General features: G+C 40.1%; 1 protein-coding gene across 1 annotated transcript in view; it reads right to left on the reverse strand.

Annotated features, from left to right (window-relative positions):
- Positions 1–26511, reverse strand: part of DNAH6 (dynein axonemal heavy chain 6) — a 284536-nt gene that overhangs the window by 128955 nt on the left and 129070 nt on the right. Inside the window, exons 35-40 of the mRNA XM_018054768.1 lie at positions 21166–21348; positions 20490–20633; positions 10921–11142; positions 9753–9900; positions 6634–6791; positions 3032–3163 (exon numbers count right to left, since the gene is read on the reverse strand). Coding sequence (XP_017910257.1) covers positions 3032–3163; positions 6634–6791; positions 9753–9900; positions 10921–11142; positions 20490–20633; positions 21166–21348 — 987 coding nt within the window. The remainder of the gene's footprint in view (positions 1–3031; positions 3164–6633; positions 6792–9752; positions 9901–10920; positions 11143–20489; positions 20634–21165; positions 21349–26511) is intronic.

Consider the following 26511-nt stretch of genomic DNA (forward strand, 5'->3'; position numbering starts at 1 on the left):
ACAGGGGTGGCATCTGTTTTGCTTAACGTGATGTACCAACATCTGGTGTATGGTTGATACTCATCAAGTATTTCTTTAGTGAATGAATGAAGGGTTATTAAACTGATATTCATAAATTAAAACTATCAGGTGGCTATCAAGTTTACTGAGGATCACAGCTTGGTATTCGTCCAAAGATCTGGCTTATGTGACATGTTTGGCAACTTTTAAAAGTTTTACTGAGAATATTCATACAAGACAAAGACAGAATTTCCATAGTTTAAGGAAAGATGGCTTTGTCATGAGGATATTAGTAATGTTTTATGGAGTTGATCATGGCTTTTAATCACTGCTGTTATATCTTTCTAATTAGAATTTACAGTTAAGTTCAGGGACCTCCCTGGTGATCCAGTGGTTAGGACTCTGGATTTCCAGTGCAGGGTGTGTGGGTTTAATCCCTGGTCAGGGAACTAAGATCCCAGATTCCAAGTAGCCAAAAAAAGCAAAAAAGAATTTACACCTAATTTAGTGACAACATTATCAGTTTAATTTGTTGTGTGCTATTCAATTTACCTTCAGAATATATAGTGATGCATATTTTTGCACAAAAAATTCCAGCAGATAAACAACTAAAATGTGTGTGAACTGTGGTTCTTGATCCACCTACAACTATACATAATCCAAATTGTGACCCATTGTTAATGGGACTCTCCCTGCATATATGTGTTGTTTAACTAACTTAAAATAGACTCACAAGAAAGTAGTGATATAATTGATTGCTTTAGAACTAACAGATGATTAAAAACATTATAAATATAAGCATATTATATATCATATGTGTATACATATACTATGTAGACTTATAGGTTTCTTTTGTATAGTAAACATAAATCAGTTTATTTGTGTTGCTATCAACAAATTTGCTTTTACTTGTTGATTTTGCTTTTTTCAATTCTTGTTTATCCCCAAGTTCCTTCTCCTCCACACAAAGGACAGGAAAGGTGGACTGTGAACTCTTGAACTCTGCTTAGACGGGTTGTGATTAAAAAGAAAGCTTGGAATCCAAGTTCTTTCCTTCTACAGATAAAATATCCAGTCCATTTTGGTAATGAGGAAAACACATGTTCCCATGTGAATATAGTCCAACTTAGTGGCCCCCAGAATCTCAGTTTTGCTGCTTTGCATTTCCATTGTGGCCTTGGTTAGTGCGAGTTTTAAATACTAGCCTCTAAGTTACAGCAGGAAGAAGTAATTGCTGCTCATCTTTAGCTGTGACATATTTGCTGCATGATGCTCCTATAAGTGACACATTTCTGTGGATGTAACATTCCTACAGGCAGAGGCAGGAGGCTGAAGGTTCAGATCAATTTGATTTCCAGGAGCCCAGACTCTATTTTCTTCTTCCCACCCAAGAAAACATTTTGGAATGAGTTAAGAATGCCATTTTTGTTGTTGTTGGGATAACTCTGAATTTGGTTGAATTTATTAAAATGCAAAATAATTTGCAAGTTCAGTACTTTATCATCAGGCATAAGTTACTTGGGACATTCCCTCACTACTGATCACATCACAAGGGTATGTTAGGACAGCATGGCTGTGAATCACTCATTTCAGACTTTAGAATATATACAGAAAGGTACTCAACAAAAAGAGGGGGTTAAAAAGTCTTCTAATACCTGTATTGGTCCCTGTTACCTGCTTCCTGTCACGTTTTTTGCTTGTTGCTTAATTATGGGAGATAAGCTCCCATCTTCTCCTGTTCTAAATAAATAAATAAATGAAGTCGCTCAGTTGTGTCCGACTCTTTGCGACCCCATGGACTGGGGCCCATCAGGTTCCTTTGTCCATGGGATTTTCCAGGCAAGAGTGCTGGAGTGGATTGCCATTTCCTTCTCCAGAGGATCTTCCCGAACCAGGGATCGAACCCGGGTCTCCCGCATTGCAGGCAGATGCTTTACCGACTGAGCCACCTAAAAGTTTTTCCAAATGTGGCATTTCTCATGTATCCTTTTGGTCTTAGATCCTAAACAGCTTATTGGAATGACTTCAAATTTATTAAAAATAATTTCCCACGGATGTAAGCTATTTCAATATGAAAACTAATTTCTATACACTGTTGTGTATGTGCCAGGTCTGGTCCTTTGTCTCCTCTAAGAAGGCCCCATTGGAAGGAGAGGGAGATGCTGGTAAATGTAGAGCCTCGTTAATGCCAGCATTACTGCCTCTCTGACTCCTGGGCTATGGTCACCAAAGCCAGTTTCTCCTGACCAGTCACCTGCCTTAACTTACCTGGATGCCCACATTACCACTTCCGGCCTCTGTGACCACATTCACCTGTGTGTTTCTGATCCTCTCTGTCAATTTCACCCTGCAGGACTCGGCTCACTAGCTGTCTCCTCTAAACATCTTTGCTATCAATAGTTGGCATGACATACTCGCCTTGGTCATGCTGCTTCAAGGTCTTTCATCGTTCTGTTCAGAATAATGCCGTGCACTTAATGAACACTTCTGCTGAGCACTTACAGGGCAGACACAGTTACTTACCCCTTTTAAAGGACAAAGAAGTGGTCTCCTGGGGAAGTTTGTACAGATGGAAGAAATACCGGTGGTTGTTTCTCTTGGGAGGATGGGGGCGGCAGGGGTGATGAATTCTGGGTTAGGTATGCTGAGCTTGAACTTGCTGGTTATTGGGGCTGGGCTTTGCTGGGCAAGTGGACACAGACATGGCGGTCAGGGAGGAGATGAGCACCGAGGTGGGAGCTAGGTGGGGATGATATCTCCTGAGAGTCAAGGGCCCAGAATACAGCCTTCCTTAGAGGTATGGGAGGTGTTCTGACTCTCTTTCCTCATTTATAAGACTACCTTTGAGACTATAAACAAAGACTATAAATGCCTATCAACTACTGCCCAGATGCCTCTGTGTTTACATGGTTTCTGATCAGGCAAGAATGGATGGGCTCCCTAGAAACACAACAGGCTGTGCTGATTGTGTGAGCTTTGGAACAGATAAATTTTCTTTACCCCTTGTGCCCAGACTGGAATCCACATTTACCTGAAAAATCTGTTTCAGACTGTGCTCTGAGGGCATCGGGAGGCAGAGCATGCTGAAGTGCCGGATGAAGCGAGGGGTCACAGGGTTGCGGCCGCCACCTGGAGGTGCACATGCTGATACGATTGTTACATCCTGTATGGAGAGAAATCCACTTGGGTCACCCAGCAAAGATGGAGATGAGATCTACCCATCCCAATGGCAGGACTCAACCAACATTTTTGGAGGACCTATCACAGGACATACTGGTAGCTCAGTGGTAAAGAACCCGCCTGCCAATGCAGGGGACCTAGGTTCGATTTCTGGGTTAGGAAGATCCCATGGAGAAGGAAATGATAACCCACTCCAGTATTCTTGCCTGGGAAATCCTATGGACAGAGGAATCTGGTGGGCCATAGTCCATGGGATTGCAAAAGATTTGGACAAGACTTAGTGACTAAACAACAACAACACCATCATAGGATAATATTGCGTTGTATTTTCCTGCACGTTATCTAACTTAATTCTCACAACCACCTTAGGAGATCACCTTAGGAGTGTTGTTACCTCCACTTTATAGATGAAAAAAAAAAATCAAGGCCCCAGATGGTTAAATAAGTTACTCAAGGTCATTCAGCTAACTCACTGACCTTGTAGAAATACTCCTATGTAAAAATTGAATTTTAAAAAATTGTAAGAATTTGTACCTTAGGTTAAAGTACATTCATTCAACAAATAGTAAGAATAGTCAATTCTTATTTGTGGTAGTTATGTTCTATAAAATCACCAGGAACACTGGCTTAATGCATCCTGAACCATTGCTCCTAGGGGAAAAACAGAGCTAGGTTCCTGTGAGCCTCTGGTCACAACATGTTCAGTTGGTCAGTATATGATCTCACAGAGGCCTCTGATCTTGCCTCTTTTTTAGTCTACACCTTCCCTGAAGCCAAGGGGATCTTTCTATAATGCTTCCTCAGAGGTTTCCCATGACTTACACCAGTGGTCCCCAACCTTGTTGGCACCAGGGACCAGTTTTGTGGAAGACAATTTTTCCACCTACAATGTGGGGGGATGGTTTTCGGATGATTCAAGAGCATAACATTTACTGTGAACTTAATTTCTATTATTATTACATGAGCTCCAACTCAGATCATCAGGCATTAGATCCTGGAGGTTGGGGACCCCTGTCTTAGAAGATAAATCTACATTCCTCTTCAAGGCACTATGATCCCCTGGTCTGACCTCTGCTTCTCCTGTTGTTTTGGTGCCCACATTCCATACCTTGAAAGTAGTATTTTACACCCCATAAGTAGTGTTCCAAACTATCTGCTTTGAGATGCAAATAGCCCCTTTTCCTTGGTTTGCTCTGCCTTGCCTGCAAAATCCTGTCTGATATCACCTCTTCTGGGAAAGATTCTCTGATCATCAATCCACTGCCCACTCCTGCCTCCCTCTAATCTCTCTCCACATTATATAACCCTGCATTACAACACATGGTCTTTTATAATCTGAAGCTAAGGAGGCCAGGGCTGTCACACTTGTCTATATATCTCATGAATCAAGCAGGGCGAGAACTCAGTATAGATTGAATGAAGTTACACATAGGAACACTAAGGCCATATGTCATGGCCTGACTTATCTGTTTGTCTGTACCTCCTTCCCACCACTCATGTGCTGAAGCCTTAACTCCAGGTGGTGCAGTGGTAAAGAATCTTCCTGCCAATGGAGGAGATGCAAGAAACATGGCTTCCATCCTTGGGTTGGGAAGATCTCTTGAAGAAGGAAATGGTTACCCATCCCAGTATTCTTGCCTGGAGAATCCCATGGACAGAGGAGCCTGGCAGGCAACAGTCCATGGGGTGGCAAAGAGTTGGACACGACTGAGCAACTGAGCACACATATAAGAAACACTGAAGCCATTAGCCATGGGCTGAGTGTCTCCACCTCCTTTTGGCCAATCACGTGCTCAAAATTCTCCAAGCCAGGCTTAAACAGTACATGAACCATGAACTTTCAGATGTTCAAGGTGGATTTAGAAAAGGCAAAGTAACTGGAGATCAAATTGCCAACATCCATTGGATCTTTGAAAAAGCAAGAGAGTTCCAGAAAAACATCTACTTCTGCTTTATTGACTACACCAAAGCCTTTGATTGTGTGGAGCACAATAAACTGTGGAAAATTCTGAAAGAGATGGGGATACCAGACCACCTGAGAAATCTGTATGCAGGTTAGGAAGCAACAGTTAGAACTGGACATGGAACAACAGACTGGTTCCAAATAGGAAAAGGATTACGTCAAGGCTGTATATTGTCACCCTACTTATTTAACTTCTATACAGAGTACATCATGCGAAATGTCAAGCTGGATGAAGCACAAGCTGGAATCAAGATTGCTGGGAGAAATATCAACAACCTCAGATAGGCAGATGACACCATCCTTATGGCAGAAAGTGAAGAAGAACTAAAGAGCTTCTTGATGAAAGTGAAACAGGAGAGTGAAAAAGTTGGCTTAAAACTCAACATTCAGAAGACTAAGATCATGGCATCCAGTCCCATCACTTCATGGGAAATAGATGGGAAAACAATGGAAATAGTGAGAGACTTTATTTTTTTGGTCTCCAAAATCACTGCAGATGGTGACTTCAGCCATGAAATTAAAAGACGCTTGCTCCTTGGAAGAAAAGCTATGAACAACCTAGACAACATATTAGAAAGCAGAGACATTACTTTGCCAACAAAGGTCTGTCTAGTCAAAGCTATGGTTTTTCTAGTAGTCATGTATGGATGTGAGAATTGGACTATAAAGAAAGCTGAGTGCCGAAGAATTGATGCTTTTGAAGTGTGGTGTTGGAGAAGACTCTTGAGAGTCCCTTAGACTGCAAGGAGATCCAACAAGTCCATCCTAAAGAAAATCAGTCCTGGGTGTTCATTGGAAGGACTGATGCTGAAGCTGAAACTCCAATATTTTGGCCACCTGATGCAAAGAACTAACTCATTTGAAAAGACTCTGATGATGGGAAAGAGTGAAGGTGGGAGGAGCAGGGGATGACAGAGGATGAGATGGTTGGATGGCATCACCGACTCAATGGACATGAATTTGAGCTAGCTCCGGGAGTTAATGATGGACAGGGAAGCCTGGCGTGCTGCAGTTCATGGGGTTACAAAGAGTCATACAGGACTGAGCGACTGAACTGAATTGAACTGAACCTCCTTTTGGCTGAAGCCTTAATTCCTGGTATCCGCAATATGACTATATTTGGAGATGGGTATTTAAAGAAGTAACTTAGTTAAGAGGAAGTCACTAAGATGGGCCTTAATCCAATATGATTGATGTCTCCTTATAAGAAGAGATGATTTGAACAAAGATGGACACAAGGAGAAAATCATAAGAAGACATAGGGAGAACGTGGCCATCTGTAAACCAAGGAGAGAAACCACAGAATAAAGAAACCCTACTGAAATCTTGACCTTGGACTTCCCTTTTCTAGAACTGGGAGAAAATAAATTTCTACAGTTTGAGTTACCCAGACTATGGTACTTAGTTATGGCAACTCTAACTAATGAGTGCACCACATTTCATTGCTGTTTACATGGAGACACACAAAGTCATTTAAAACCTAAAGTAACCTGTATATCTTTCCAAAAGAGTTTGTTTCTGTCATAAAATCCACCAAAATCTTGATATTGCCGAAGTAATTCAATGGGAGGCTGAGAGCCATAGCGATCCAGCCTGGGCATGTTTAGGTCGTCAACAAAAATCACAACTCGTTTGTTTCCTGGTGCTCCTAGGGAAAGAAAATGAGTTTAAGAATTATGATTTGTCTTCAGTAAGGTGGCTCAGATGGTAAAGAGTCTTCCTGCAATGCAGGAGACTCAGGTTTGATTCCTGGGTTGGGAAGATCCCCTGGAGAAGGGAATGGCAACCCACTCCAGTATTCTTGCCTGGAGAATTCCATGGACAGAGGAGCCTGGCAGGCTAATGACCATGGGGTCACAAAGAGTTGGACACAAACGAGTAACTCACTTTTGAAACTTTCAAAACATACGACAAAGCTTAGGTAAGGCTTTGGACTCAATGCACACCATGTAGGTCATAATGAGCTCAGCTCTTAAGTGTGAGGAAGGCCCTAGGGGAATCCTGAGTTGAGGAGGAAAGACCTCCCTCTGGTCCCATCCAGGCTCTGACAGGGAGCTATAGACTCAGCCAGGATACCCACATTATCAGATGGTCTGTCACCAAAATGGCAACTCACTCCAGTACCTTTGCCTGAGAAATCCCATGGACAGAGAAGCCTGGCAGGTTACAGTCCATGGGGTCGCAAAGAGTCAGACATGATTGAGCAACTGAGCATACATAATTGATTTACAGTGTTGAGGGATTCTTTTTGATTGCTTGAACCCTTTGGAAAATATGCTGAAAGTTGCAGGCCTTCTTAGAAAATGCAAGAGCGCTTTCTCAGATATGATTTTGTAATCCTAGGTTAAGAATCTCCAGCCTAGGAAATGAAGTGCATCCTAAGCACAGCACTCACTCTCACCGTCCAGGTGAGATGATGATGATGCCAGCACTTTGGGTGACCTTCCTCAACCCCAACCACTGCCAACCATCCTCACCAAGTGCACAGCCTGGGCACGGAGTGAAGAAGGTCATTTCATTTTCACACTAGGAAGCAGACAAATCTCCAGGTTTCCTTACATAAATGCTATCCCACTATCCTCTATAGGGAAAGCATGGCTGGATTTTCAAAAGCACCTTTATAACATCAAAACAGGGATAGTGAAGGACAAGGAAGCCTAGGAGGCTGCAGTCCATGGGGTTGCAAAGAGTCAGACATGACTGGGTAACTGAACAACAACAAACTAAGTCAAAGGGAAATCCACTGGAGCTGTACAATGTCATATTTAACCTGAAGAAAGTCAATATGTACATTCAGGGAAAAACAAGTGATAAACAGAGAAAAGAGAACAACTTAAGCAGAGGAAGTGACTCCACCCATGCTGGTATCTGGCATCAGTGACAACTGCAAAGAAAATAAGGTAAATCTCATGGGCTCACTTCATTTTCTGGCCTCTGGAAGTCAAGTAGCAGGTCAGGGGTATGGAAGGGTTCTAAGACAATCATTCATAAAAATTTGGGGCCCCCACCAGAAGGACTGGCATCTATCGACCTGCATCCACTTGAGCTGGAAAGGAGGAACAAAAAGGGGTTGATAGAGCAGCTGGCACAGCAAGGCTTTTGAGATGATGGCATGTGGAGGGCAGCTGGGCCTGAGCTTGGCCTAGTGCTCCACTCAGAAGGGCTGTGGGCTGGGCAAGTGGACCATAGCATAAGAGGCTACAGGATGTGCCTCAGGACGGTGGGAGGGAGTGGGGCTGAGACTCATTGCCAGCAGGGAACTTTTCAATGGAGAGGTCAGGGAATCTTCTTTTGGGGAGGAGGTCAGGGAACCTTCCCATGCAGAGGTCAGGGGAACCTTCCAGTGTGGAGGTCAGGGGAACCTTCCACTGGGGAGGTCAGGGAAACTTCCACTGGGGAGGTCAGGGAAGCTTCCAGTGGGGAGGTCAGGGAAGCTTCCAGTGGGGCGGTCAGGGCTTGGCCTGCACACAGTTCTTTCGAGAATCCTTCAGAGGGTCTGCTCTTGGAAGCGTGTCACACCAAGGGCATGGACAGCCGTCTGGCCAGCAGAGAAGCAAAGACAACCCACAGAGGCCCATCTAAACTTCACTTACAGAGAACCTTGTCCTTCCCTTCTCCTCCCATCCCGATACACTAGAGCCTCCCAGAGGCAGGGTGGGAAGAATAAAAGAGCACCCATGCCCCTCTTCACCTCTATCACCTCCAGCCACAAATCTGGCTTACAACAGAGGAGAGGAAGAGCTTTTTAAAAAAGTCTTTATTGAATTTCTGACAACACTGATTCTGTTTTATGTTTTGACTTTTTGGCTGCGAGGCATGTGGGGATCTTAGCTCCCTGATCAGAGATCAAACCTGCACCACCTGCTTATGTCACTGGACCACCAGAGAAGTCCCTGGGAGGAGTTTTAAATTGGTTGGGGATTGATAAACAAGGCCCTACTGAAGAGCACAGGAAACTAGATCTAATCTCCTGGGATAAACCATAATGGAAAAGAATATAAAAAAGCATGTACATATGTGTATAACTGAGTCACTTTGCTGTACAGCAGAGATTAACACAACGATACTTAAAAAAAGACAAAAAAAAAAAATTAGGTTTGGGATTGAAGATTTCATTGGACCAGACTCAGAATGACAGCAAGTGACCAGAAAGTTATGATATTGATCGAAACAGTTGAAAAGGAAGGGTGAGGGAGATCCCACAAAGCCTGGGGGGAAAGTGCTGCCTGAAGAAACCCCATAGCAGTTTCATGCTTATTCCCTACTGGGTTCAGGTAACTCGGTGCACCAGATATAAAGAGGTTTGTTTGCTTTAAATAAAGGGATATCAATGCAGGTTTGAAAGAAAGGCAAGTAGAGTGAGGGGGCGCCTTGGAGAGGTAGAGAGAGAAGATGTTCTGAGTTGAAGGTGATGACAGACGTAAACGACTTGCTTGCTAACAGTAAGATATCCAGATCTAAAGCCATGAAAGAATGTCATGAACAGAATTACCTTTACAGATAAATTAAGCAAAGGAAATATCCAATTGTAACTTTACTACATGTACTGTTTTTGTGAATTAGCTTAATAAATAATTCATGTGAGGCAAATGACAAGAATAAATCTTACCTAGGATATTTTTTCTTTTTCTTTCCAGTTTTGACTCAATGATCTCTTGTGTTCTTGAAGACGAAGTTTGAGCAGAAAAGTTTAGATAAACAGGGACATAGCCGGCTGATTCTTGAATTCTATTTAGCAGTCCTTTCGCAATAACAGACTTCAAAATTTAAAAAAAGATATTAATTGATTTACATTCAATATCTTTCAATTATGTATACAGTAATAATCTGGTACAATGAGTAAAATCAAGATAAGAGGAGGGAGGGAGGGAGGTTAAAGCTAGATTGAAATGTCTTTTTCTTCCTGGAGATTCCATTTAATTACAGTTATCAGAACCAAGGAAATATTCTAATCAGCTCTATCTCAGCAAAAATTTTTATTTTAGTTTTATACCAAAATCCATCTTGGTTACTATCCAGGTTAATTTGATAGCAAAAGTCAGAGACTTAGAAACAATTTAGAGGGAAACAGTGGGTCCCTGTTCATATGGACTGCCCCCAAATCAAGAAGACCAAATAATCAGCATTTTCCTCTATATTCTACTTTGCCTAAACACCATCGCTGTGCAGAGTAGAAGTAAATGGGCAGGAGGGGAAAGACTGACCTTCATTAATAGTCCGCAGGGACACAAATTGCCTTGACAGATTCCCACCCTAACTTGTGAACTGGCAGCCCCAGAAATTTTCAGGGACACAACATAAAAGCTCCCAAACACAAAAGATTTGGTTCACAGGGTCCTCTGGTTTATATATATTATTGACACCAAGGATTTATTCAGAAAGTGGCAAACTGTTGAGCTGATATAGATTCAGCATAGTTATATTCTTCCTGAAAAAGTGACACAAATTCAGAAGAAATTCCCCTGAGAAATAAGGTGTTATTTATGGGGCTTACAATTCTAGGTTCATTGTGCCCTCATTTTGGACAGAGCTTCTTGTATGATGTGGGGCTTCCCCGTGGCTCAGATGATAAAGAATCTGCCTGCAGTGCAGGAGACCTAGGTTTGATCCCTGGGTTGGGAAGATCCCTTGGAGAAGGGAATGGCTAACCACTTCAGTAATTCCTGCCTGGAGCATTCCATGGACAGAGAAGCCTGGCAGGCTACAGTCCACAGGATCATAAAGAGTTGGACACGACTGAGCAACTACCACTTTCTTGTTTGATGTAGGTTTCCTACCTTGCCAACTCCAGTTATTCCAGTAAACAACACTGAATGCTTGACTGCCAGTAGTTTTTCCATTAGGTACCCAAAGCGCACTGTGTCAGCTGTGGGGACAAGCATTTCAAAAAACGGAGTGTCTCGGCTGTATTTGAAGGTGGGTATGATTCGTTCCCAGGGATCCAGCCGTTTGGTGTCAAAATCCATGTGAATGCTCCACAGGTCACCAGAACTGGGAAGCTAGGATACAAAATTAAACACCACTATTGAAAGGATTGACACGGTCATAGAAATAGTTACGTAGAAGCAAAGGTAGTCATAGAACATGGATGGGTTTGGATTTCTTGTTGCCTTGTAGAGAAGTAGTTGCTTAAGTATCAGAGTCCAATTCTTTAATCATGAAATACTGTACAGTTCTAAAAGCCTGATGCGCTATGTTAAAACTACATTAAAAAATATTTAATTCAACATTAAGACCCAAAATTCAAGGGATTACTCTACACCAAATACTGTGTTTGGTGTGGGGGAAAATGCTGAACAAGACCCAGCCTGTCTTCAATGACTTTATAATCCACCTCGAGGATACAAACACACTAGTTAATACTCATGGAGAAATAAGGGTTCTAATAGAGCTTAGTACATCCACAGAGGAGGGATGCCTCATTTCTACTCACAGGGGCGTTGTAGCAGTGGCTAGAGATTTAGGTGGGCTTCCCTGGGGGCTCAGACAATAAAGAATCTGCCTGCACTCTAGGATCCACGGGTTCCATTCCAGGGTTGAGAATATTCCCTGGAGAAGGGTAAGGCTACCCACTCCAGTGTTCTTGCCTGGAGAATTCCATGGGCAGAGGAGCCTGGTGGGCTATAGTCCATGGGGTTGCAAAGAGTCAGACACGACTGAGTTACTAACATCTCCTAACACACTAGGGGGTGGTGATGCTACAACTCAGACTTGAAGGATAAGCAGGAGTCAGATGGGCAGAGAAGGGATAAAGTGGGGATGGGGAAAAAGGAGTCAGGGTTCAAGCTAAGAAAACAGGTCTGGAAGCCATGGAACGTGCCATGCACATGGAAACTATAAGAGATAAGTCTGGGCACATAGATGTGACCAAATTATAAAAACCTCATTTGTTAAAGAGCTTGCAGCAAGAGTTCAGTGAAGAATTCTAAGTGGGTAACATGATCAGATTGCATTTCAGAAGGTTCATTCTAGCAGCTGCACAAAACAGTGGTGTTTCAAGCTTACTGGGCAGTGACCCTTTTCAAAAAAAATTATTTTTAATTGGAGAATAATTGCTTTAGTGTTGTGTTGGTTTCTGCTGTACAACAGCATGCCCCTTCCCAGGTCATCACAGAAGTCATCACCGGAGTGAGCTCCCCATTATATAGCAGCTTCCCACTAGCTATCTACCTTACATATGGTAATGTATATGTTTCAATGCTACACTCTCAGTTCATCCCATCCTCTCCTTCCCCTGCTGTGTCTACAAGTCTGTTCTCTATGTCTGCATCTCTATTCCTGCCCTGCAAATAGGTTCATCAGTACCATTTTTCTAGATTCCATATATATGCATTTACTATACGATATTTATTTTTCTGTTTCTTACTTCACCCTGTAAAACAGGCCCTAGGTTCATCCACCTCAGTTCAACTGACTTATATTCTTTCCTTTTTATGGCTGAGTAATATTCCATTGTATATATGTACCACAACTTCCATTTTATTCATTTATCTGCTGATGGACATCTAGGTTGCTTCCATATCCTAGCTATTGTAAATAGTGCTGCAATGAACACTGGGGTATATGTGTCTTTTTCAATTCTGGTTTTCTCATGATATATGCCCAGTAGTGGGATTGCTAGGTCATAATGTCACTTTTATTCCTAGTTTTTTAAGGAGTCTCTATACGTTCTCCATAGTGGCTATAACAATTTACATTCCCACCAATACCTATTTGTGGATTTTCTGATGATGGCCATTCTGAACAGTGTTAGGTGATACTTCATTGTACTTTTGATGTGCATTTCTCTAATAATGAGTGATGTTGAGCATCTTTTCATGTATTATTGGTCATCTGTATGACTTCTTTGGAGAAATGTCTGTTTAGGTCTTCTCATTTTTTGATTGGGTTGCTTGTGTTTCTGATATTGAGCTGCATGAGTTGCCTGTATATTTTTCAGATTAATCCTTTTTCAATTGCTTTGCTATTATTTTCTCCCACTCTGAGGGTTGTCTTTTCATTTTGTTTAGTTTCCTTTGCTGTGCAAAAGCTTCTAATTAGGTCCTATTTACTTATTTTTGTTTTTATTTCTATCACTCTAAAAGGTGGGTCAAAGAGGATCTTGCTGATATTTATTGACAGTGACTCAACTTCACATGGTGATCTGGTACATACATATAGCTGTGTTTGTTTAAATATGTATAATATTTACCCCAAGTATCATTCTATTTCACATTTTATTCTATTAAGAAAACCTTATTAGGATTTTCTACATAGTCAGTTACGTTTCCTTCAAATAATGACAGCTTTATTTCAATTCTAAAGTTTATATTTTATTTTTTTCACCTGCCTTACTGCCCTGGCTAGGATCTCCAATATAGAGTTAACTAAAAGTTGTGATGGTGGCTATTTCATTTCTTTTTTTTTTTTTTCAGTTAAAAGTGATTTTTATTTGTCCATGTTCTCTTCTAGCCTTTGTGCATACATGTATATAATTTTAAAAAGTCATAGAATGGGAATAGTTTTATAAAATATATAGATACATGTCATATGTATATAGGTATCTAAATATATATATATATGATATGATTTACAAACCATATTTTGTTTTGCTTGCTTAAAATTATCACCAATATTTTTTCATTTGGTATATAATCTTTTTCATAATCATGGATGCTTAATATTTCAAAGTTCTAAAAGCTTTCTATTTTATAACTCATTCAATCCTTACAACAAGTCTATAAAATTGCTTTTATTTTCTACATTTGAAAAATTTCACTATTTCATTGGTATTTACTCTCATCTTTATTATTGCCTACCATCCACTTTTATAAGGTTTGATTTTTTTTTTTTGTTTTTAGTTTTTTAAAATTTTGATTGGAGGCTAATTACTTTACAATACTGTGGTGGTTTTGCCATACATTCACATGAATCAGCCATGGTTGTACATGTGTTCCCTATCCTGACCCTCCCTCCCACCTTCCTTCCCATCCCATCTCTCAGGGTCATCCCAGTGCACCAGTCCTGAGCACCCTTCCACTCAAACAGAGTCCAACAGTCTGTTCTTTACATCTCTGTCTCTTTTGCTGTCTTGCATATAGAGTCATGGTTACCATCTTTCTAAATTCCATATATATGCATTAATATACTGTATCAGTGTTTTTCTTTCTGACTTACTTCGCTCTGTATAATAGGCTCCAGTTTCATCCACCTCATTAGAACTCATTCAAATGCATTCTTTTTAATAGCTGAGTAATATTCCATTGTGTATATATACCACAGCTTTCTTATCCATTTGTCTGCCAATGGACATCTAGGTTGCTTTTGTGTCCTGGCTATCGTAAACAGTGCTGTGATGAATATTGTGGTACACATGTCTCTTTCAATTCTGGTTTCCTCGGTGTGTATGTCCAGCAGTGGGATTGCTGGGTTGTATGGCAGTTCTATTTCCAGCTTTTTAAGGAAAAGCTGTTCTCCATAGTGGCTGTACTAGTTTGCATTCCCACCAACAGTGTAAGAGGATTCCTTTTTCTCCGCACCTTCTCCAGAATTTATTGTTTGTAGACTTTTTGATAGCAGCCATTCTGACTGGTGTGAGACAGTACCTCATTGTGGTTTTGATTTGCATTTCTCTGATAATGAGTGATGTTGAGCATCTTTTCACATGCTTGTTAGCCATTTGTATGTCTTCTTTGGAGAAATGTCTGTTTAGTTCTTTGGCCCATTTTTTGATTGGGCCACTTATTTTTCTGGAATTGAGCTGCATGAGCTGCTTGTATATTTTTGAGATTAATTCTTTGTCAGTTGTTTTGTTTGCTATTATTTTCTCCCATTCTGAAGGCTGTCTTTTCACCTTGCTTATAGTTTCCTTCGTTGTGCAAAAGCTTTTAAGTTTAATTAGGTCCCATTTATTTATTTTTGCTTTTATTTCCATTACTCTGGGAGGTAGGTCATAGAGGATCCTGCTGTGATTTATGTCGAGAGTGTTTTGCCTATGTTTTCCTCTATGAGTTTTATGGTTTCTGGTCTTACATTTAGATCTTTAATCCATTTTGAGTTTATTTTTGTGTATGGTGTTAAGAATGTGTTCTAGTTTCATTCTGTTACAAGTGGTTGACCAGTTTTCCCAGCATCACTTGTTAAAGAGATTATCTTTTTTCCATTGTATATTCTTGCCTCCTTTGTCAAAGATAAGGTGTCCATAGGTGCGTGAATTTATCTCTGGGCTTTCTATTTTGTTCCACTGATCTATGTTTCTGTCTTTGTGCCAGTACCATACTGTCTTGATGACTGTGGCTTTGTAGTAGAGCCTGAAGTCAGGCAGGTTGATTCCTCCAATTCCATTCTCCTTTCTCAAGATTGCTTTGGCTATTCAAGGTTTTTTGTGTTTCCATACAAATTGTGAAATTATTTGTTCTAGCTCTGTGAAAAATACCGCTGGTAGCTTGATAGGGATTGCATTGAATCTATACATTGCTTTGGGTAATATAATCATTTTCACTATATTGATTCTTCCAATCCATGAACATGGTATATTTCTCCATCTACTTGTGTCCTCTGATTTTCTTCATCAGTGTTTTATAGTTTTCTATATATAGGTCTTTTGTTTCTTTAGGTAGATGTATTCCTAAGTATTTTATTCTTTTCATTGTAATGGTGAATGGAATTGTTTCCTTAATTTCTGGCTATTTCATTTCTAAAAACTGGGCTGTGGCTCTTTCAACTGATTTCATGTCAATTAATGCATTGCAACTTGTAATTTTAAAAAATAATGGTGTATAGCTTAATCAGAAAGGACAAGACCAAAAGGAAGGGAATAATTAATTTGCATTTCAACAACCCAGAAAAGAAATGAAAAGAATATGAGTTATTGAGAGGCAATAAGGATGAAGAGGAGGAGGACATGGCAACTCACTCCAGTATTCTTGCCTGGAGAATCCCAAGGACAGAGGAGGCTAGTGGGCTACAAGTTCATGGGGTCACACAGAGTTGGACATGACTTAAAGCGACTTACCATGCATGCATGTAAGGATGAAGAGAAGAGGCCACATTTGAAAAAAACTTATTAGAGGAAAAAATTCACTCACTTTAACTCAGATGAGTAAAGAAGGAAGAATCTATAACAGTCATTGAGCTCTGGCTACTACCATGTGGCTGTCAGACCATTTATTGAGGCAAGAAACAAAAAGCCATCAGCCCACTCATTTGGGGCTTGCAGACCGAAGGAGGAATCCACTTTTTCATCTGGACTCCCTCCTGCTATCCAAGTAGAATTACCACTTCCAGGACAGGGGCTGGCACTGTCCTTCTAAGCATCTTAGGTCATAATGCTTCAATAGCTTCTCATCATACCCAATGTGAAATCAAGGTCTTTACAATGGCTCACAAGGCTATATTTTTTGTTCCTCTGCTTACTTCCATGACCTCATTTTATACTACACTCCCACTTGATTTTTCCACTCTGACCTTGCAAGTCTGCTGTTTTTCAAAACTGTCAAGCAATCATTCACTGAGTAAAGGCATTCATATTTGGTTTTCCTTCTGACTGGAATACTTTCCTCTATGGAACCATTAGAGCTTTGACTTTATTCAGAACTCTGTACATGACCTAATTAGCAAAGCTTTCCTGACTAATATTAATATATAAAACACTTTCCCCCTGACCCTCAGTACTGTCATTCTTACTCTGCTTTATTCATCTCCATGGCACTGAATTGTCATTGATGTATACATGTCTGTGGCTGACTCCCCTGACAGTAATGTAATGTCTATGAGGCTAGGGACTTTGGTTACTTGATTTAGCTCTCATATCCAGAATAGTGTCTACCATGTAAGAGGTTTTCAACAGATATTTGTTGAACTGAATATTTGCCCTGGGCCATCTCCCACAGCCCTTTGATGAACCCAGATCATTTCCGTTGATCCAGAGGGATCTGTCTCTCTGTTTCAGATTCTCAGTTGTCCTCAACTAGGTTCATCTTGTCCAATTATGATACAATGATCTTGAAGATCCAACAGGGTTTCATATCTACTAGAAGGTTTTAATCCATAGGCCTTAGTTTCTTATCTTAGGGATTTTACTTTTGGTAACTTTTTATTTTGATATAATTCAAAACTTATAGAAAAGTTAAAAGAATAGTAAAAAGAATTCCCATATATTTCTTACATAGATTAACTGACTGTTCACATTTTGCCTCTTGATTCAGTGTTTCTCTTACTCTAAGATGTCAGTTATATACACTATTCTGTATTACCCTAAGTATGTGAGCATTTCCTAAAAAGCAGGGATATTTTACAACCACACTAAAATGACTGAAATCAGAAAATTGAATATTAATACAATGCAATTATCCAATTTACATTCTATATGCAAGTACTGTCTATTAACAATGTTATTTATAGCCATATTTTTTTCAGTCTAGGATCCAATCCAGGATATTGCATTGCATTTGATTATATCTCTTTAGTCTCTTTATCTGAGAAAGTTCCTCAGTTTTCTTTCATGACAGACACTGTTAAAAAATATGGGCCAGTTTATTTTATGGAATGTTCATCAGTTTGAGTAGTCTTGGTGTATCCATAGTCAGAGTTCAGTTCAGTTTAGTTCAGTTCAGTTCAGTCAAGTTCAGTTCAGTCACTCAGTCATGTCTGACTCTTTGCGACCCCATGAACCGCAGCACAACAGGCCTCCCTGTCTAACACCAACTCTTGGAGCCTACCCAAATTCATGTCCATTGAGTCAGTGATGCTATCCAACCATTTTGTCCTCTGTTATCCCCTGCTCCTCCTGCCCTCAATCTTTCCCAGCATCAGGGTCTTTCCCAATGAGTCAGCTCTTCATATCAGGTGGCCAAAGTATTGGAGTTTCAGCTTCAACATCAGACTTTCCAATGAACACCCAGGACTGATCTCCTTTAGAATGGACTGGTTGGATCTCGTTGCAGTCCAAGGGACTCTCAAGAGTCTTCTCCAACACCACAATTCAAAAGCATCAATTCTTTGGCCATCAGCTTTCTTTATAGTCCAACTCTCACATCCATACATGACTACTGGGAAAACCATAGCCTTGACTAGATGGACCTTTGTTGGCAAAGTAATGTCTCTGCTTTTTAATATGCTATCTAGGTTGGTCATAACTTTCCTTCCAAGGAGTAAGCGTCTTTTAATTTCATGGCTGCAGTCACCATCTGCAGTGATTTTGGAGCCCCCCCAATATAAAGTCTCTCACTGTTTTCATTGTTTCTCCATCTATCTGCCATGAAGTGATGGGTTCAGATGCCATGATCTTCGTTTTCTGAATGTTGAGCTTTAAGCCAACTTTTTCACTCTCCTCTTTCACTTTCATCAAGAGGCTCTTTAGTTCTTCTTCACTTTCTGCCATAAGGGTGGTGTCATCTGCATATCTGAAGTGATTGATATTTCTCCTGGCAATCTTGATTCCAGCTTGTGCTTCATCCAGCCCAGCGTTTCTCATGACGTACTCTGTGTATGAATTAAATAAGTAGGGTGACAATATGCAGCCTCGACGTACTCCTTTTCCTATTTGGAACCAGTCTGTTGTTCCATGTCCAGTTCTAACTGTTGCTTCCTGATCTGCATACAGGTTTTTCAAGAGGCAGGTCAGGTGGTATGGTATTCCTATCTCTTTCAGAATTTTCCACAGTTTATTGTGATCCACACAGTCAAAGGCTTTGGCATAGTCAATAAAGCAGAAATAAGAACTCTCTTGCTTTTTCAATGATCCAGCAGATGTTGGCAATTTGATCTCTAGTTCCTCTGCCTTTTCTAAAGCCAGCTTGAACATCTGGAAGTTCATGGTTCACGTATTGCTGAAGCCTGGCTTGGAGAATTTTGAGCATTACTTTACTAGCGTGTGAGATGAATGCAATTGTGTGGTACTTTGAGCATTTTTGGCATTGCCTTTCTTTGGGATTGGAATGAAAATGGACCTTTTCCAATCCTGTGGCCACTGCTGAGTTTTCCAAATTTGCTGACATATTGAGTACAGCACTTTCACATCTTTTAGGATTTGACATAGCTCAACTGGAATTCTATCACCTCCACTATCTTTGTTGTAGTCAGAGTAAGGTTATGCATTTTGGAAGGAATAGCTCGGAAGCAAGGCTGTATACTTTTCCATGTACCACATCAGAAGGCACAGGTTTGTGCTAATATTGATGATAAATCGGTCACCTAGCTAATATGGTGTCCACAAGGTTTTTCAGTATAATGACACTATTTTTCTCTTTACAACTAATAAGTAATTTGTAGAAGATGTTTTGAAACTATGTAAATAGTGTTTTTCAAGAAACCTTCACCTACTAGTTTTTGCAACCATTGGTGATTCTTGCCTATATCAATTATTACTACAATGGTTGCAAAGTAATAACTTTCTAATCTCATCATTTCTCCTATATAGATTAGCTGGTATTCTCCTGCAAGGAAGAGCTCTTTCTCCCTAGTTTATTTGTTCACGTATATTTTTATGTGGATCAACTCAAAGACTTTTATTTCATTTAGTAGTTTGTAATCCACACCATTATTATCTTGATGCTCAAATATGCCTAGATTTGTCTAATGGGAATCCCTTCAAATTGGCTCCTGTGCTCTTTTGACAGGTGCCACTGTTCTTCAAGCACTTATTTATTATCCGACATAAGATAGTCTGGGCTCATTTTGAACTTTCCTCAACTCAGTCCTGGAATACAGCCATTTCACTAAGGTGCTTTGGTTCCCTTTCATGGAGAAGAGTATCCAGAAATCAGCAACTAAGTATGCTCATTGCTATTGATGTGCCATTGCTTCTAGTTCCTCTCAGCACACAGAACTAGGAAATTTATGTATGTATGAATATATACTCCATATACATATGATCTATCTATCTATCTATTTCATGAGTCCAAAACCCTCTAATTCCAATCCAATAACACAAAATATATTCTAATTTTTCTCCTCTATATTTGTAATATACCTTCTCTTAACAGTGAGAAACCTGGTTGTCATAATCTTCAATATACTGATTCATTTGCTCAGTTTTAGAACATACAGAAAGTAGTTTCACAACTGCTAAACCGTAGCACTGTGAAAATATAAATTTACTAGCTAGAATTCAATATTTTTGTTAATAGTAGGGAGTTTTTCTTCACTTTTACACCTTACATTCTTCATATGGCCTGGAGAGAATTCTTAAATAATTTTAACACAATAAATGTTATAGCTAGTTTAAGAAAGTGAATAAATAATTTTAGAAACCTTTCAAATGAAGAAATTATATTTATACTAGAACTAAAGCTTTGAAAGTTTTAGTCTTGAAATTTAATTTTAATGATTCAGAGTTATGTTAAAATTAAATTTATTTGGCTCTTACCCTGGCATCAGGATTATCATCAAATTGTGTTCTAATAAATGTATCAAAAGAATCCCAGTGATTTTCAGTTAGATTTCCACCTAAAGACCATAAGTAACAGAATACAAAAGTCTGACACAGAACAGTGTTCAATTTTGTTTGCTCCTGAAAGAACAAAGAGAAAAACTTTTAATATTTAATGTTAGCATAAAAGAATCCTAATTTGCAAAGTTTAAAGACTGTTTTCTCTTGCTTAGACTTATGTATTTTTAAAAGGGCATGGTGCATGTTTCTTATATTTCATTCAATAGTGCACCAAGTAATGTTTTATAGTGGCATACATTTAAATACTCTGATGAGAAAATGAATGGCAAGAAGCATGGAAAACAAAAGTTCAAGGGTGTCTTTCAACTATTATAACTACGTGTATGCTTGTATGAAGTTATTTAAGTAGACACACACTGGGAATATGTTACAGACTAAGGAAATTTAAACATTGAGTAGAGGAGTAAACTATAGTGCAAAATTCCTTCCAATTTTAGCATCTACAAATCTATTCACATGCATTAGTCCCCTAAAAAATTAACTCGAAAATCAAATAACTGTATGACAGAAAGTTTGGAATTGTTTATTTGCAAAGAATCTATATGATAATCACATTTTCCTAGCTTTACAGCAGTAAGAAAACTCTTCCTACCATTGTCAAATTAACTCTATCTTTCTCAAGTATTAAAGACTCCAATAAGCAACAGAGTGTAGTAACTTTGCTGATGTCCACTTGTGGAATTGCTTGGTGGCATTTTTTATTGATAAAATTTAAACCATCATCAACATAACGCTGGAAAAGATTCAATATATATTCTTGAGTTTCTTCACTCAGCTGAAAATCAAACAAACAATATTTTAGCAAGACCAGATAAAATATATAATTAAGTTTAAAAATAGTTGGTTCAAACTTGTATATTACATTATATCCTGTGACTTTTAGACTAAAGGATGTAAGCATCACATGATATGAAACAAGTTACAAAAAAAAGACATTCTATGGGAAGATTCCAGGTCACTGATAAGTGATCTTGATCTGGTAGTTGGTATATAGGTATTTTGGGTCAGGAAGATCCCCTGGAGGAGGGCATGGCAACCAGCTCTAGTATTCTTGCTTGGAGAATCCCATGGACAGAGGAGCTTGGCAGGCTATAATCCATAGGGTCACAAAGAGTCGGACACAACTGAAGCTACTGAGTGCATACGTGTGTACACACACACACAGACACACACACACACACATGTATTTATTTTATAATCATTTGTTAAACTGGCAACATGTATTTCATACAGTCTTCTATACTGATGATTATCTTTCATAATTAAGAACAATGAAAAAAGTATAAAAAGAAGCATTTAAAATATTTATTCAAGGTAAAGGACCAAAGATTTAAAAAAGAATGTTGCCCCCTCACCACTTTTATTAACATTGTACTGAAAGTCTTAGCTAACGTGATAGGACAATAAAAGGGGAAAAAAGTATACAGATTGAGAAGAAAGAAAAAAAAATTGTCTTTACAATTTTCCATACAAAAAATCCCAAAGAATTGAAACAAAACTACTAGTATGTAGTTATAGTAAAGTTGTAGGATACAAGGTAAATATACAAAAGTCAATTGCTTTTTTATATATCAACAGTGAATAATAATTTGAAACTGAAACTACAAAATCATTTAATTAGTATAAAAAATATTGGCATATTTTAAACAAAATATTTCCAAGAGGAAATGTGAGGAAAATAACACAATTCTAATGAAAGAAAACAAAGAACATCTAAGTAAATGGAGAGATTGTGCATGGATATAAAGACTCAATACTGTGAAGATGTTAGTTATTACCAACTTGATCTATAGATCTGATGCAATCTGAATCAAAATCCCAGTAATTTACTTTGGAGAGAGCAACAAAGTGAATCTTACATTTATAAGGAGAGGGAAAAGGCCCAGGTAGCTTCTCCTGGCCGCCACCCCTGGCCTCCGGTGTGGGGTAGCTCCTCTTGGCCACTCCTGTGCCATCACAGCCTGGCACTCTCAGCCGTCGCCACTGACCTCGGACGTGGGGTAGCTCCTCTCAGCTGCTGCCCCTGACCTGGGCAAGGGGTAGTTCCTCTCGGCCATGCTTCTGCGCGGTCCGTCGCAGCCTGCGCGCTACTGCAGTGGCTGCAGAAGCAGTGGCTGCACTGGTGCAGGAGGGCCGAGAGGAGCTACCCCACGTTCAAGGTCTGGAGGGGCGACGGTGGGGAGACAGCCCTCGTCCACGGTAAGGAGCAGCGGCTGCGCTTTGCTGGAGCAGCCGTGAAGAGACACCCCACACCCAAGGTAAGAGAAACTCAAGTAAGACAGTGGGTGTTGTGAGAGGGCATCAGAGGGCAGACACACTGAAACCATACTCACAGAAAACAAGTCAATCTAATCACATGGACCACAGCCTTGTCTAACTCAATGAAACTAACCATGTCGTGTGGGGACACCCAAGACGGGTGGGGTCATGCTGGAGAGGTCTGACAGAATGTGGTCCACTGGAGAAGGGAATGGCAAATCACTTCAGTATTCTTGCTGTGAGAACCCCATGAACAGTATGAAAAGGCAAAATGATAGGTTACTGAAAGAGGAACTCCCCAGGTTGGTAGGTGCCCAGTATGCTACTGAAGATCAGTGGAGAAATAACTCCAGAAAGAATGAATGGATGGAGCCAAAGCAAAATCAATACCCAGTTGTGGATGTGACTGGTGATAGAAGCAAGGTCCGATGCTGTAAAGACCAATATTGCATAGGAACCTGGAATGTTAGGTCCATGAAATTGGACCTAATTGGAAGTGGTCAAACAGGAGATGGCAAGAGTGAACATCGACATTCTAGGAATCAGCGAACTAAAATGGACTGGAATGGGTGAATTTAACTCAGATGACCATTATATCTACTACCGCATGCAAGAATCCCTTAGAAGAAATGGAGAAGCCATCATGGTCAACAAAAGAGTCCGAAATGCAGTACTTGGATGCAATCTCAAAAATGACAGAATGATTTCTGTTCGTTTCCAAGGCAAATCATTCAGTATCACAGTAATCCAAGTTTATGCCCCAACCAGTAATGCTGAAGAAGCTGAAGTTGAATGGTTCTATGAAGACCTACAAGACCTTTTAGAACTAACACCCAAAATAGATGTCCTTTTCATTATAGGGGACTGGAATGCAAAAGTAGGAGGTCAAGAAACACCTGGAGTAACAGGCAAATTTGGCCTTGGAATGCGGAATAAAGCAGGGCAAAGGCTAATAGAATTTTGCCAAGAAAATGCACTGGTCATAGCAAACACTCTCTTCCAGCAACACAAGAGAAGACTCTACACATGGACATCACCAGATGGTCAACACCGAAATCAGACTGATTATATTCTTTGCAGCCAAAGATAGAGAAGCTCTATACAGCCAGCAAAAACAAGACTGGGAGCTGACTGTGGCTCAGATCATGAACTCCTTATTGCCAAATTCAGACTTACATTGAAAGGGAAAGCCACTAGACCATTCAGATATGACCTAAATCAAATCCCTTATGATTATACAGTGGAAATGAGAAATAGATTTAAGGGACTAGATTTGATAGATAGAGTGCCTGAAGAACTATGGATGGAAGTTCATGACATTGTACAGGAGACAGGTATCAATACCATCCCCATGGGAAAGAAATGCAAAAAAGCAAAATGGTTGTCTGGGGAGGACTTACAAATAGCTGTGAAAAGAAGAGAAGTGAAAAGCAAAGGAGAAAAGGAAAGATATAAGCATCTGAATGCAGAGTTCCAAAGAATAGCAAGGAGACATAAGAAAGCCTTCCTCAGCAATCAATGCAAAGAAAAAGACGAAAACAACAAAATGGGAAAGACTAGAGACCTCTTCAAGAAAATTAGAGATACCAAGGGAACATTTCATGCAAAGATGGGCTCGATAAAGGACAGAAATGGTATGGACCTAACAGAAGCAGAAGATATTAAGAAGAGGTGGCCAAAATACACAGAAGAACTGTACAAAAAAGATCTTCAAGACCCAGATAATCACAATGGTGTGATCACTCACCTAGAGCCAGACATCCTGGAATGTGAAGTCAAGTGGGCCTTAGAAAGCATCACTACAAACAAAGCTAGAGGAGGTGATGGAATTCCAGTTGAGCTATTTCAAATCCTGAAGGATGATGCTGTGAAAGTGTTGCACTCAATATGCCAGCAAATTTGGAAAACTCAGCAGTGGCCACAGGACTGGAAAAGGTCAGTTTTCATTCCAATCCCAAAGAAAGGCAATGTCAAAGAATGCTCAAACTACCGCACAATTTCACTCATCTCACACGCTTGTAAAGAAATGCTCAAAATTCTCCAAGCCAGGCTTTAGCAATATGTGAACTGTGAACTTCCAGATGTTCAAGCTGGTTTTAGAAAAGGCAGAGGAACCAGAGATCAAATTGCCAACATCCGTTGGATCATCGAAAAAGCAAGAGAGTTCCAGAAAACATCTACTTCTGCTTTATTAACTATGCCAAAGCCTTTGACTGTGTGGACCACAATAAACTGTGGAAAATTCTGAAAGAGACTGGAATACCAGACCACCTGACCGGCCTCTTGAGACACCTGTATGCAGGTCAGGAAGCAAGAGTTAGAACTGGACATGGAACAACAGACTGGTTCCAAATAGGAAAAGGAGTACGTCAAGGCTGTATATTGTCATCCTGCTTATCTAACTTCTATGCAGAGTACATCACAAGAAACGCTGGGCTGGAAGAAGCACAAGCTGGAATCAAGATTGCTGGGAGAAATATCAATCACCTCAGATATGCAGATGACACCACCCTTATGGCAGAAAGTGAAGAGGAACTAAAAAGCCTCTTGATGAAAGTAAAAGAGGAGAGTGAAAAAGTTGGCTTAAAGCTCAACATTCAGAAAATGAGGATCATGGCATCTGGTCCCAGCACTTCATGGGAACTAGATGGGGAAACAGTGGAAACAGTGTCAGACTTTATTTTTGGGGGCTCCAAAATCACTGCAGATGGTGACTGCAGCCATGAAATTAAAAGACTCTTACTCCTTGGAAGGAAAGTCATGACCAACATAGATAGCATATTGACAAGCAGAAACATTACTTTGCCAACAAAGGTCCATCTAGTCAAAGCTATGGTTTTTCCAGTGGTCATGTATGGATGTGAGAGTTGGACTGTGAAGAAAGCTGAGGGATGAAGAATTGATGCATTTGAACTGTGGTATTGGAGAAGACTCTTGAGAGTCTCTTGGACTGCAAGGAGATCCAACCAGTCCATTCTGAAGGAGATCAGACCTGGGTGTTCATTGGAAGGACTGATGCTAAAGCTGAAACTCCAGTACTTTGGCCACCTCATGGGAAGAGTTGACTCATTGGAAAAGACTCTGATGCTGGGAGGGATTGGGGGCAGGAGGAGAAGGGGACAACAGAGGATGAGATGGCTGGATGGCATCACAGGCTCGATGGACATGAGTTTGAGTGCACTCTGGGAGTTGATGATGGACAGGGAGGCCTGGTGTGCTGCAGTTCATGGAGTCGCAAAGAGTCGGACATGACTGAGCAACTGAACTGAACTGAAAAGGTGCAGAATAGTGAACACAGTATTGGAGAACAAAGTAGAACTGACACTACCTGACAAGACTTACTGTGAAGCTACAGTAATTGACAGTGTGATATTGGCAAAATAATTAGACAAATAGGTTAGCGGTGTTAGAGCCCATAGAAGACTCATACAAATACAGCAGCAACCTGATCTTTCACAAAGGAACAAAAGCAATCCAGTGGAGAAGCAATGGTGTTTTCAACAATGATGCTTGAATTGGGCATCTGCATGCGAAAGAGAGACAGAGAGAGAGAATCCAGACATTGATAGTACAGCTTTCAGAAAAAGTAACTCCAAATGGATCATAAACCTAAACATAAAATGCATAACCATCAACTCATAGAAGGTAACAGAGGAAAATATTATTTAGGTGACTTTCA

The sequence above is a fragment of the Capra hircus genome, chromosome 11 (assembly GCF_001704415.2).
Source record: "Capra hircus breed San Clemente chromosome 11, ASM170441v1, whole genome shotgun sequence".
NCBI lineage: Eukaryota > Metazoa > Chordata > Mammalia > Artiodactyla > Bovidae > Capra > Capra hircus.